The sequence below is a fragment of the Ursus arctos genome, unplaced genomic scaffold (genome assembly GCF_023065955.2).
Source record: "Ursus arctos isolate Adak ecotype North America unplaced genomic scaffold, UrsArc2.0 scaffold_9, whole genome shotgun sequence".
Lineage (NCBI taxonomy): Eukaryota > Metazoa > Chordata > Mammalia > Carnivora > Ursidae > Ursus > Ursus arctos.
The window spans coordinates 81,063,300-81,077,828 of record NW_026623111.1 but is presented as its reverse complement, the minus strand read 5'-3'; the positions used below and the strand labels follow the sequence as shown (position 1 = coordinate 81,077,828).

Sequence of the window (14,529 nt, the reverse complement as noted above, 5' to 3'; positions counted from 1 at the left end):
ACTGTCCTGCTTGTCTGACCAACAGCACATATGACTCAGATGTCGGGCCGGGATAACAACGGCGAACTCTGCCATCAGTACAACAACGTGTGCTAAGAGGGTGTTACCGCCTACACCGAGAGAGGAAGAAAAGTCTCTGTCTACCTATAACTCTGCTTTCAAACTTCAAGTTTTCTGTCATACTTTAACCTAACATTTCTTTTTCTGTTTTTAATTTAAAAATTTTAATTTTCCATTTTATTACATGAATATAGCTTCTTATAGATCATGATTCTTTCAGAAAATAAGTGACACGCTTTTCTTAACTTCAAGAATTATTGGGACTTGTACTCAAAAGGTATCATTGCCTCATTAGTAAATTACAAATAAATTCTTACCCTTGGTATGGCGCAACCATCCATAGTTGCAAAAGAAAAGAGGGGGAGGACACAAAATGTAACATGGATCAATCGTGTTACAAGTGTTCACTTATAAGCCAGTTTTTTGGAATCGGGGTTTGGTCTAGGGTAGTGGGAAGCTGATATATCTCTTACCTTCCTTCCCGCACGACATGCATTCTCAAATTTTTTTTTTGAACAGAGCATATAGTATCTAGTCAGCCCTTCAAAAAATATCCCAGCTCTGACCACTTCTCGCCACCGCCACTGCTGCTCCCTGGTTGAAAGCCGCGGTGATCTGTCTCCCAACAGTGTTGCCTGTGCCTGCCCCACTTCCCCACCGCCCTTTCTCCTGAGTGATCCTGCTCCAGTCAGCTCATGCCAAGTCTTGTCACTCCTCTGCTCAAAGTCCTCCCAAAGTGAAAGCTGTTGAAGCTGAATGATTAGTACAAGGGGACTCGTTATATTGTTCCAAGTATATATGATTAAGATATTCACGATAAGAAGTTAAAGAAAAACAACTCCAAACCCTCCAATGCCCTTCCATCTTAACAGTCCTGGGCGATCTGACACCCCCACTCCCATTTCCTCCTTGATTGTGTTTCCTACTGCTCCCCGCCCAGCAGTCACATCAGCCTGCTTGCTGTTCCTGACCTGGCCAGCTCAACTCCTGCCTGAGAGCTTCTGCACTTGCTGTGTCCTCTGCTGGAACACTCTTTTCTCTGGATACCTGCATGTTCTCTTGCCTTCCTTCCGGCTTTGCAGAATCCCATTCTTTTGGGGGGGGGGCGGAGGGTGTCACGGCTCACCCTGCCCCTACCGAAATTTGACCACTCCAGTCCCTGTATTCCTTGCTCCTTTCTCCTCCTTTATTTTTCTTTCTACTAATTACTACTTAATTTACAACACACTTTACTTGCATTGATTATTGCCTATCTTCCCGATTAGAATAGGGGCTTTATCAGAGTAGGGACACAAATTCCTTTCCTGGTAAATCCCCGGTGGCTGCAATAATGTTTGTCATATTGTGGGTATTCGATAATTGATTGTTTAGTGAATGCACAATTAAATAATTAAACTATGATTAAAATGTTATCCATGGAAGGCAATTTATTAAAATATAAAGAGCTGAGTTAAGTAGGAAGTGGAAATAAGGTAACTACATTCTTTCTCTTATTATATTATCTTTTCAAAAAGAAAAACAAGGCTACAACCCGGTGTAACCTCTCAACAGGCTATTTAAATTAGAATAAGATTATAATACATCAGAGCATGACATTAGCCTAAGTTGGTGGAAGGGTGTCTGGGTGGGGGCTCTGGAACCCCAGAATGGTAAGAGGACTCTAACTGCTGAGTGGTAGGAATTCTGGCAGCTGTGGGAAAGGGAAGGAAAGCCCACTCTTAAATCATCTCCCTTGGAAAACCAAGGTAGCAACTCTCCTCTTAAAGTTCAAGACCCCCCCCCCCCATGTCCTTCCCTCTCCCCGCCATAACTGGTGCCCATCAGGCATTCTTCCATAGTACTGAAGAGTCTCAGTCCCTGACTCAAAAATATCTCTATTCTTTTCTTTGTTACTGCCCTCAGGGACCCAGATTTCACATTTCTGGTCCACCTCAATTCCACAGTCCCTTCCTCCCCATGTGAGAGGGCTCTTCTTTGATGTTCGCTCTGGTGACTGACAGGAATAACCACCCTGCAGGACTTCATCATGATACAGCACAGCTACACCTGCAAGATCTCAATCTACTGGAGCTCCTTTTTCTTTTTTTTCCCCCTGGGCTCCCTTCCCATAAAGAGATCAGGCTCTGGAGTCAGACAGTCCTGCCTCTGAATCCTGGCCCCTCCCATTACTAGCTGTGCGATCCTGGGAGAGAGTTAGCTCTTTTGACTTACTTTCTCATGCGTATAATGTGAATGCAAATACATAATTCTGAATTTTCACAAGGATTAAGGAAGATCATTTAAAGTGTCTAGCGTAGTTCTCATACATGGCAGGCACAAAATAAAGGACAGTGATTCTCACTTGTCTCTTTGTGCCTTAAGCAGATTACCTGCAGTTGAGATACCCTCACACTTTGTTGAGAAGGTGGAAACCATTGCATGCGAATCTGTTTAACCTCCTTCTCCTTACTGTTTCCCAGGCTCAAAATGTCCCTGTTACTTCACATATCCTCCCCTAATTCCGAGAAAGGTAGGTCTGTTCCCTTTTCCAGAGTTAACCACTCTGTTTTTGCCCTTAGTGCCTACTTATTCCAGACCTCCTTGAATTACCCTCCTCCCTTCCTCTCATAAGGACCCTCCTCTTAGTCACAAAACATATACAGTCTTCTCTCTTATTCTGAAAAATCCCTTTCCTGATAATGATGACAACTGTAAAGGTTAGCATTTATTCAAACCTACGGGCCAGGCACGACACCAAGAAATACAGAAATATAGAATGATTCTTTCATTTCCTCTTTTCCCTAATAACCCAGTGAAGAAGGTTCTTAAAAGGTACTCACACAGGCTTCAGGGCCGTTCTCTTTCTCCTTACCAAGTGTGCAGGCAGAGCTCTCATCACCTATGCTGTACTTAACCTGAAGCCTTTTGCAAATGAGAAATCCCCTCTCCCCCAAATGAAAAAGTGCTTCCAGGTCATGATCGGACTCCCTGTTTCCAAACCCACTAGCCATTTCTTATTCTTCATTCCACTTAACCTCTCAGAAACCTGGGCTGTCTTACCATTCCCTCCTAGAAATTCTCCCCTCCCACTTTTTGGGCACTTCTGTGACGGTGCTCTCCTTCCTCCCCAAAGAGACGTTTCTTCAGAGATTTAGTCCTTGGTCCACTTCTAATCTTTACCATGATCACTCTCTTGATGTTCTTATCTTGTCTCCCAGATTTAATGGTCTGGGAGTACCAAGCAGATAACTCCTTAATTTAAAACCCATGTGTTTACCTTCCTTTTAAGCATCTGTAACACTGCCAGCTATCTGTAGAGTATCTTCCCAGCCATAGCATCTTTATAACTCGAACTGTCCATGACCGAATTAATCGCCTTTGTTCTGGAACCTACTCTACTGTTAGATGAAACCACTTCCTTCTAAACAATTGCACTGGAATCCTCCCTATCATCTTAGACTCTTCCGCTGTCTTCCCCATTCTATCAGTTGCCAAATTTCAGCAACTGTCCTCAAATCTCTGGCATTTGTCTCTCTCTTCTGTTCTCATTGCCTTAGTTTTTATCCATCTCAGCCTCAACTCGGAGTTTAACTCATGAAGACTCAGTGCAGTTCTTCTACCTGGTGTCCCTGTGCCTTTCCCCTCCAAAGTCCCTCAGCACGTTGCTACCAAATTTACAGCACTGAGTATAGTTTATAGTGCTGAGTATAGATCCTCATGCTTGTCTTACAACTTACATAATAATCCACCCATTTCCCCCCAAATTCTTGAGCCTTACACAATGTGGCCCTGTCATACCTCTCTAGCCTTATTCCTGCCTTTCTCTTTCACGGACTCTTCACACCAGCAGAATCGTTCACTATTCCCATCCAACCTCGGATTTCTATTTTTGAGGCTTTGCTGCTGATTCTTCTGCTTGTGCTCTTTTCTCCAGTTAGAGGTTTGCTTTCAAATGTCTACCTTTCCCTCAAGACCCAGGCCAAAATGCAGCCTCTGCCTCCAACTCTTCCATGAGCACCCCAATTAGCTGGCTCTTCCAAGTTTGTCTCTGTCGTGGAGCCATGAGGCCATCCATTCTCCCATTCAAAAAAACAAAACAAAGCAAAACACCCAAACAGCTTTACTCAGCCATCCCTCCACGGCAGCTAAGGTGCTGATTAGGTAGTGGTGAGCGAAACAAAAACAGTATTTTCATCTTTCAGCTATTTTAGGGCATATTTTAGTTCCTCTATTAAACTGATTGATCCTTGAGGACAAAGGCGCCATTTAATTCTTCTTTCCGTTTCCCCAACCCCCAGCACAGAAACAAAACCGATTTAATCAATCCTTCTTAAACGAATTAATGACTCTGGTTTGAGCTCAGGTTTCAGCATTCATTATAAATGAATGAATGAATGAATAAATAAATAAGTAAATAAATGAAAGAACTAATGACTGAATAAATATTTGGCTCCAGGCTGCAGGGAGGAAGGAAGGAGCAGCAAAGTGGGGCAGCAGTGAGCAGTACGGAGAGGGGGCTGACGGCAGGGCCCACCAGGTTATCCTGCCCTGAGGTCACTGTCCTGTAACAGGGTTTGTCTCAGGAACATTATCAGAAGGGATTGCCCCGGAGGAGTTTCTGAAAAGTGTTAACAAAAGGGGTGTGAAATTCTACTAACTCTACTAACTCCTTGGCTTGAAATTAGAGTGGAACCCTGGCAGTATTTTTGTTTCTTAGGAGATTATTTTGTTGATGCACTTGTGCTCCCTTTCCACTTTTACCCAGCTTTTCCCCTGAGAAAAACACTGAAACACTGCTGCAAAGATGCTATCTCTTTAATTTTTATAAATTGAGTTCTCAGGCGGGATTTAACCCTGACAAACAATTTCCCAATTGTGCTGGGGCTTGGCCAAGGTGGTAGGATGGGTGGAAAACAATTATCAAGGTTGGTTCCAGGTAAAACAGAAGTGGGAGCCGGAGGAGAGAAGCACTGCCTTGGCCACGGGCCCTGGGTGATCAGGGAAGTGGACCTCGCATTCCCCATCCCTGCCACACTCTGCCAGCCCAGCTGCAGACAAGACGGCTTTCCCCACCAGCATCCCAGGGGCGCGCTGTCACCCTCCCGCCTGGAAAGAACTCCGTGGGAACTTCACAGTAGCAGTTTACATTTTTAAGTCACTGAAAAATACCCCAGGAGTGCAAACTCACGAATCTTTAACCCACCTAGGGCCGTAACTTATTTTCTAGTGTGACCCCAGGTTTGGAGAAAACAACAGCGATAGCACAGTTTGTTGAGTATGAATAAATTGTGCCTCGAAATTCTTAAATGTGTGAAAGAATGCTCTCCTGAAGTCTGCAAATTTTCAGATAAGAACATCTGGGTTAATTTCTAGTGCTAAGTTTTCGTGCTTCCGTGAGCAGCCAGAGCTCTAGCCACAGGTACTGCTCCGATCCTTGATTAGCCACCTGTTGTCTTGGGGCCCTGAAGCCTTCGTTTGTAGAATCACTGCACAGTGACTAATACATCTTCCAGCTCTAAAATTCTATGATTCCTGTTCATAGGTATAGGACACACAGGACAACACCCAAAGATCACATTTTCAAACTGAAGTAAAAAAAAGTTTAAGATCACAGAATTTCTGAGTTGGAAGGAGCCTAATAGATAAACTTCATGTTAAAACTGTGAACATTTTAAAAACATGTCACCACAATTACAAACCGAGAAAACATACAATCAACACTCAAATTACCTGTTGCAATGGGGCCTCTGATAGCATGGAAAATCAAAATTCAGAGACAAAGAAAACCTTTATGTTAGGCACAGATTCCAACTTTTGTCATTAAACTGAAATTGAGTACCCACAGTGTTTATTTTCAGTTAATTCAAGGAGGGCCCTGCCCTGGGTAGTTCAGTCCTGATAATAAAAATCGGTCTTTTCTGGGGATATGTCAGAAATGAGTCAATTATACAAGTGGGGGGAGGGGGGAAAACAGACAAGCAAAACAAAGTCAGAAGGAGAAATTTTAGTCTACGAAAGTTTTGTTTTTTTAATCCATACAAACTACATGAAAAGAATTACAAGGATTAGACCTCATATAAGGTATTACTGAAGTATGTCCAAAATAAAAATTTTAGGTTTCTGATTTATTCTTTGAAAATAAGAAATTATTAATATAACTTTCTAACATTGTTTTTAAACAGTTTAAAGTCTCTTAACACCTTGTTTTTGAACCAAACATGATTTGAGATAATTAAGATTATTTTCCGACTTGGATACTCAAATTTAGTTGGGATTAGATATCACCAATTTTATTCTTCTTAAAGGCATAAAATCATCCTCATGATATATTTTTCTTGCTTACAAAACCCATTCTATTACTTTCACTGAAACCCACTGGTTAAAGAAGTAATTAAATAATTTGGCTCTCAGGGACTGAAAGTACTCAGAGACATCATTTGATGTAGAATTTCATTTGTACTAGAGTAAATACAGCTGCCTGTACAAGAATGTGGACCACTCTGGGAAGAAGACAATTAACTGTTCCTTTCTTCAGAAAGAAAGTACATAAGATAAAGCATTTCAACTCTTCTTCCGTGATTTCCTGCGGAAAACCCCTACTAAATTAGGAGAACTATGAGTGAGTAGAACTGGGAAATTTTCTTTGTCTGATTTCTTGTTGCCACTTTACTGGCTAATTTACATCCCAGACACTGATGGAGCAAAAGAGAAAACGCGACCTAAGTGTCAGACTGAGGTTAACCAACATGTTGTACCATCTACATGCTATGATGTAAGCAAGAGGAGGAAGGGGGAAACACCAAAATTTCTAACAAGCTCTAAAATAACGTCAGCCAGGAATTTGGAAAAATGGCAGGTCTTTAAACCTGCAAAAAAACCCTTCAATGTGATAACTTTATATTGTTCAGTTCAGTATAAAATGACTAAAACACAAAGTATATAAAATGAATCATACTCTCGGATGCTTGGATGAAATGTTCTGCAAGTTATTAATTTCTGCCATTTGTAGGGATTTGCCAGAAAATTATAACTGCCCTATAACCAAATCCTGATTTCCCTTATTATAAAGTTATTAATTTATTAAGCAAAAAATCTTTTAAAAGGCATAAATAAAACGGAAATTTTCTGACTGCAAAGGGTCTTCCATACGTTAGCTTCCCGGCCCTAGTCTTCCAGTTTATTTCTGGGCCGGTCCAGTGACGACGGACTTCATTCATTCTGAGGCTCTACATTCCACCCTCACACGGCTCCAACTCTGACAACTGAAACCTCTCTCCCCTGGGGTTTCCATTCACTGTTCCTCATTTCATCCTCCTGTGATAGGATAGAGTTCATCTTTTCTTTCCCATGACAGACATTCAAATATTTGATGACAACCAAACTCTCCAGGCTATAAATAATCTCAGGTCCAAAGACTACTCCCTTTTCAAGGTTTGAGTTCTGTCACCATTCTGCCCGGAACACACTCAAGTTGGTTTCTATTTGTCTACGTATGTGGTGCTATCAGTATACACAGTATTCCTGGTGTGGCCTTTCAACAAGGGGTGGGAGCGAGACCATCACCTCCTTGGTCTTATACACCCTACTTCTGTTAATGCAGCCTAATGTGGAATTACTTGTTTGGTGGTCACGTCACATTGTTGTGATGTTAAGTCCACTGTTACCTAAAACTTCTAGATCTCTTTGCCTGCATATCCCACCCTGTATTTGTGGTAATGTGTTTTCTGGATACATTCATCTCCTTTAAATATCACTGCTTAAGAATTTAGCCCTTTGCTCCCTGTTCAGCGGGGAGTCCGCTTCTCTCTCCTCCCTTTGCTCCCTCCATCATGCTCTCTCTCTCGCGCTCTCTCTCAAATAAATAAATAAATCTTAAAAAAAAAAAAAGAATTTAGCCCTTTGCCTCAGCTTTCCAAAACTAATTTGAACTCAAATTATTTGTTATCACTTCATGTTTCTGCAAATGTGATAAGGCCTCCACTGAAGACATTGACAAAATACACTGAAGTGGCTGGGGAAGGGTCCCCAAGGCTGGAGCTATTCCTCCGCTGACAGCACCAACATGAGAGATACTGTTACCGCCTGAAGTACCAAACCAGAAGCTCCAGGATCTCACCATGCTGCCACTCTAGAAACCTGTCAAACAAGACACGGAGTCACACTTGGTGTGGTTTGTTCTTACCAAGGTGCTTGAGATGGATATTCAGCCCGCCAGACTCTGGTTTGGAAATATACCTATCAAATGCAAGAGGATTCTATCACAAATGGGGATGGAGGGTGGGTTGGAAGTGTGGAAGCCAGAATGTGATCTCGTGTAAGGCTGTGTTTTCCCTGAGGCTTCCCCAGGACACACGCTTACACACACGCACCGCAGAGCACCCTTGAAGACGCATTCTCCAGCAACTCTGGGTAACATCCGTATTATCATCCTGTATATATGTTTCCATGTAGCCCTGGGGGGCAGAGATGATCCCATTCATGTGTGTGACCATGGCGCATAGCTCAGCACCCTGCCTGGCATGTGGGGTACACGACACATAAACATGTGCTACATGACTGTAGGAGGGGGGACAGCCAAGCAGCCTTTGAAACCTACACATGCAATGTTCTAGGTTTAATGGATTCCGGTTTTTAACTAATAATCCAGAACACAACTTACATCAAGGCTCTCACTGATTCCTTTTGTGCCTATATTCTTATTTTTAAAAACAATAAAACAACTGGACTTTACCATGATTTCTAAAGAGCTTAGTTAACTTCATGTAAATGATAGATAATGAGATTGATAATACTGATATTCAAAAAGTAAAATGAAATCAATAAGGATGGGAAATTCCTAAAACTGAAAACAAAAGAGGTTGACTACGTGTCCCAATGATACTGTACTTACATAGAAGAATAAAAATTTAATCCAAAATACTTTTGAACACACTGCTTTGAATATCCTTTCCTGAATATATCTGAAGGTCAAAAAAAAAAAAAAACTGCAAAGAAAGTCTGAACTGTGTTTAGTAAGTTTGTATTGATATTGGCATAGCAGTTTAGAAGCTATTCTGTAGGGGTGTCTGGTGGCTCAGTCGTTAAGCGTCTGCCTTCGGCTCAGGTCATGATCCCAGGACCCTGGGATCAAGCCCCCCATCGAGCCCCCCATTGAGCCCCGCATCCAGCCCCTTGCTCAGCAGGAAGCCTGCTTCTTCCTCTCCCACTCCCCCTGCTTGTGTTCCCTCTCTCGCTCTCTCAATCTCTGTCAAATAAATAAATAAAATCTTAAAAAAAAAAAAAAAGCTGTTCTGTATGTACTATGGGGCTGAGCAAAATGAGTGCATATACTGATAACACTGGCAGCTAGGGCTTTCATTATTGGAGAAGGTGATACAAATATGGAATGGGGGAAGGAAAGGAAGAAGCCTGTAGCATTAGACTGGAATTAGAAGTATCAGTATGAACGCAAAATTTTTTTTTAAAGTTAATTTTCTAGCTCTGTCTAATGAAAGCCTAGAAGAAATTTCTCCAATAGAGGGAACCAGGGCTTCTTGAAGACTTGGATGACTCCAGGGCTGGCACAGGGAAAGTATAAGGTGAGCCTAGTGCAGTCTATTATTTCAGAAATAAGGAAGTATTCGAAGATTGAGTGGGGACATATCAAAAGGACAGAGGACCATCTACAAATAACTCTCACTGACCAAGACTGGGACCAATTAAAGCATTAAAATAAACGACAGGAATGGCTTATAATACATTGACTAACAAAATGACCAATGAGTACATACTGATATTAAAAAAAATTTTTTTAAAGAATATGAAGAGAGAAAGCTCTGTTTTTCTTTTCTTTTCTTTTTTTTTTGAGAAAGCCTCTATTTTTTAAACAGAATTTCAACTAACAGAAAGTAAAAGGAATGATGTAAGTCGAAAATCACGTTTATCATCAATTGCTAATTATAAATAATTCAGTAAAGAATCATCCATATGCTAAAACCACTGGAAGAAAAAGACAAGGACGGTGGCTTGTACCAAGGAGGCAGCACTCGGGGTGTGACAAGTGATTAGGTCCTGGGTAAGTTTTGAAGGCACAACCAGTAAGACTGCCTGATGGATCAGATGTGAGGTGTAAGAAGAGAGGTGTTCAGGATAACCTCAAGGGTTTTGGCCTGAGCAAGTCGAAGGCCGGAACTGCCATTTTCTAAGAAGGGGAAGATATTAGTTCGGTAGGGAAGATTTGCCATGGATGGAGTCCACTGAGGAGTCTGAGGCAGAAGAAGCCCATCTTGACTCAGAAAAGTTGGGAGACTTGGCTAAGGTCTAAGTTACAGCATCCCAACTCACTGGGACGAGGACGTGGATCACCTGATTCTTGGTCAGGTGCAGTGAGGGAGAAAAAGGAAGAGAAGGCTGATGAGATGGGAAGAACGAGACAGAGAGCAATTGGAGTGAAGCCTTGAAGACTGGTCGAAGACATGATGCTTTCAGTAAAAACCTAGTATTATTACATCATGTTAAGTGTCTCTTCTCTAGCTACATTATGATAGTACGAGTACTTCTTTTGGGAAGTCTGATTCTAGCATTTCCTGCATGTTGATGATTCGTTCATTATCCAAACAATTATTGGTCACCCAGTACGTATTATTCCAGGTGCTGGAGATACAGCAGTAAACAAGACAGAAGAGAAACTCCTGCCCTCATGGAACTAACAATCATGTTACAGATATTTCCATGACGTTTTTTTATTAATGGGGCGTCTGGGTGGCTCAGTCATTGAGCGTCTGCCTTCGGCTCAGGGCGCGATCCTAGGATCCTGGGATTGAGCCCCACATCAGGCTCCTCCACTGGGAGCCTGCTTCTTCCTCTCCCACTCCCCCTGCTTGTGTTCCCTCTCTCGCTGGCTGTCTCTCTGTCAAATAAATAAATAAAACCTTAAAAAAAAAAAAAAAACATGTCCTGCGTGAACATTTAATGCTATAGATGTGCCAGGTGCTTTTACGTCAATTACTTCACTTAATCCTAATACTCTTCTTGCAAAGTAGGTATTTTTATTGTCTTCGTATTAATGAGGAAAATAAAGCCTGAAGAGATTAAGTGACTTGTAAAAGATCACATAATCTGTAAGTGGCACAATCTCGAGCAAGATCCAGCTTTTGCTTTCAGGTATGATATTTTGCTCACCAGACCACCACTCCATTTAACTGCTGTATGTGTCTTCACTTCAGCAACTAATGGGTTTACTCAGATCCTGCAAAGTCCCTGGTATTATGTAAAGCATAAATAAAGAACCTTATATGAAGCAATTCATTATCTTCTGTTGATCTGACTATTGTTCATTGGGGTTAATATCTAGAATATGATTTCATACCTTTCTCTTTATGAAATCCTGCAGTGGTACAGATGAATTGGTCTGACCAGCTCACAGGCAGGAGTCAATGGTTAAATTTTCAGAAATTTTGCAAGCCAGTACTTCACACTGATAGCTTGAAATTGACCGTGGTGGGAGTATTTACATCCAGGAAACTGACAAACACTACAACCAGGGCTTTGCTTTGTTCTCCTGGAGAGCTGGTTATTAAACAGTTATTGGCACACAACTGTACTGAAGGCCCAACATCTACTCAATGGGGGAAATAACACAGGAATTACTTTCTTAAATGAATTATTCAAAATACAGATAAAATTCTCTAACTGGAAAGATTTTCTACTACTCCCTAAATATATATTAATGATATATAAGGGAACACAATGGATACATGTAAATGTCTTTCCGAGTGCAAAGTGGGGCTAAAAAAGGTCTTTATCCCATCCTTTAAGACCACTAGTTTATAAGCTTAATGCCAGAACATATGCCTATGAGTTGAATAGTATTCCCCTGAAATTCATGTCCACCCAGCACTTCAGAATGTGACCTTATTTGGAAATGGGGTCTTTGCAGATGTAATTAATTAAGATGAGGTCATACTGGATGATGGTGGGCCCGAAGCACAATGACTGATGTTTTATAAGAGAAAGGACAGGCAGATTCAGACACGAAAGGAAGATAGCCATGTGAAGACAAAGGCAGAAACTGTGGAGTGCTGCAGCTAACAAGCCAAGGAGTGTCAAGGCTAGCCAGCACCCAACCACCAGAACCTAGAAAGAGGGAGGGAGGATTCTTCCCTGGAGCCCTGAGACGGAGTACGGTCCTGCTGACAACTTGATTTTTGACGTCTTGCCTCTAGGACTGTGAGAGAATAAATTTCTGTTGCTTTAAACCACCCAGTTTGTGGTAATTTGCTATGGCAGCCCTAAGAAACTACTATAATACTCATGAGAATGACATTTGTGCATGCATAGTGCCTACGAGAACACAGTTAAGGAGCCTAACAAAAGTTTAATACATTCCTTTCTGGCTTCCGACTACCTATATTTTCATAAGAAATCACGTGTTACATCTACAAGCAAGCTTTTGGCACAGGATCTCTTTTCAATCTCCTACTTTAATAGCCCCAGATAGAAGGAAGGACATGGTGTAAATAGAGTGGAAGCAATACTAATTAGTGAGGTTGTGCTAAAAATAAATTAGTGGACTGGTGAAGCTTTTGTGTAACTCCATGATTCCATAAACCAATCAGCAAAGTTGTCACTCAACACTTAAATTAGTGTGGGTATATAAAAATAAAAGCAAAGGGGCGCCTCAGTGGCTCAATTCGTTAAGCGTCCGACTCCTGATTTTGGTCCAGGTCATGATCTCAGGGTCATGAGATCGAGCCCCATGTCGGGCTCCGTGCTGGGTAGAGCGTGCTGAGATCCTCTCTCTCCCTCTGCCCCTTTCCCCCGAACCCCCGCTCATGCATGCTCTCTCTCTCATAAATAAAATAAAATAAAATAAAAGCAACTATCATTTTTAAGTGCTTACTATGTGCCATGCACTGGATAACTCAATTTATATGCATATCCTACGGGGTAGGTATTATTTATCTCAACTTTACAGATGAAGAAACTGAAGCTCGGCCACATTGAGCGACACTGCTAGTTAGTGGCAAAACTAGGAATCAGCATCACGCCCAGCCCTGAACTAGCTGACTTCAGACCTAATGCTTTAAAACTTAAAGCTGTGGTCCATAAGCCACACCTGACCTTACCCTAGCCCTAGAACCTCTAAACGTAGAACCAGAAACGTGCGGCTTCATCACCTCCTTCTAGGACTTCAGTCAGACACCTGTTACTCTCTCTCCTGTACCCTTTATCCCACCCTTTCTTTCAAGTTTTCCCTCTTTCTGTGCTACGTTCCAGGAAATTATTTCAGATCTATTTTTCCATTTGATAATTGAAATCGACTGTCTCTAATCTTGATTTTAACCATTCACTGAGTTAAATCATTTCAGTGATTATATTTTTAATTTGGAATCCTGCTTTTTTCTTAACATTAACCCATAAGCAGTTTTCCATGCTGTACAGTCTTCATATTGTTTTTTTAAAACAGCGGCATAATATTTTATTCTTCAGTTATACCATGATTTATCTATTCATTCATCTGTTGTTATATCTTGTCATTTTATGACATAAGTCCTTAGAAATTATCATAGAATTACAGAATCCCAGATTGGCTAAATGACCCACTGTGATTTAGCATGTGTGAAACAGGTCCCAGGCATCTCTGCAGTTAGAATACTCTTGGGTGATTCTGATGACTGAGAACCATAGATTTAAAGGACCCCCGTGAGTAGACAGACCCTTAATATTTCAACAACAAATAGTATCCCATGATGGTTAAGAGGGCAGACTCTTAGATCATACTGTCTGGGGGCGCCTGGGTGGCTCAGTCAGTTAAGTCTGCCTTCGGTTCAGGTCATGATGTCAGGGTTCTGGGATCGAGCCCTGTGTCGGGCCCCCTGCTCTGCGGGGAGCCTGCTTCTCCCTCTCCCTCTGCTCCCCTGCTCCTGCTCTTTCTGTCTCTCAAATAAATACATAAAATCTTTAAAAAAAATTATACTGTCTGAACAGAAATCTTGGACTCCATTCCAGAAAGACTGTGAGACTCAGGGTAAGCTTCTTAAATTTCCTAGGCTTCGATTTTCTCATTTATCAAATGAGAATCAGAGAACCTACCTCAGTGGATTGTTGTGATGCCTACATGAGATGATGAAAGTAAGCACAACAATCCATTCTTACAATCATTCTGTTGGGTGGATGGGGACCTCAAGGTGAGAGGAACTGTCGTGAGAGTCTTCATGCACCTTCCAGCCCACCCTCAGGAGACCTCAGGGAAGCAAGTATAAGCCAGAGGCTTCTGATCTGGGACACCCCCCCGCAGGTGAGGAGAGGAGGCTGAGACTACAGGGGAGTCTACCATCTCACCTCTAGACCTGCTGACCGGCTGACAAACAGCTTCTCTGCGGAGGAGGAGATGTTTCATATTTTGAGGGCTGTAGTACTCTCAGATATTCTTATCTTATCAAGAAGAATTACCAGTATGTGACTTTATGAGACCTAAATTCTTGACTGGAACAGAGAGACACTATATAT

General features: G+C 41.8%; 1 protein-coding gene across 6 annotated transcripts in view; it reads right to left on the bottom strand.

The window, feature by feature from the left end:
• Positions 1-14,529, bottom strand: part of NFKB1 (nuclear factor kappa B subunit 1) — a 111,122-nt gene that overhangs the window by 53,599 nt on the left and 42,994 nt on the right. The window contains exon 1 of one of the 6 annotated variants that reach the window (XM_057309519.1): positions 534-1,830. The exons of 4 other annotated variants lie outside the window; for them this stretch is intronic. In XM_057309519.1, the coding sequence (XP_057165502.1) occupies positions 534-584 (51 nt within the window). In that variant the 5' untranslated portion in view covers positions 585-1,830. Of the gene's footprint in view, positions 1-533; positions 1,831-14,529 lie in introns of those variants that run through there. One more of the 6 variants, XM_044388056.3, reaches the window with a different exon arrangement.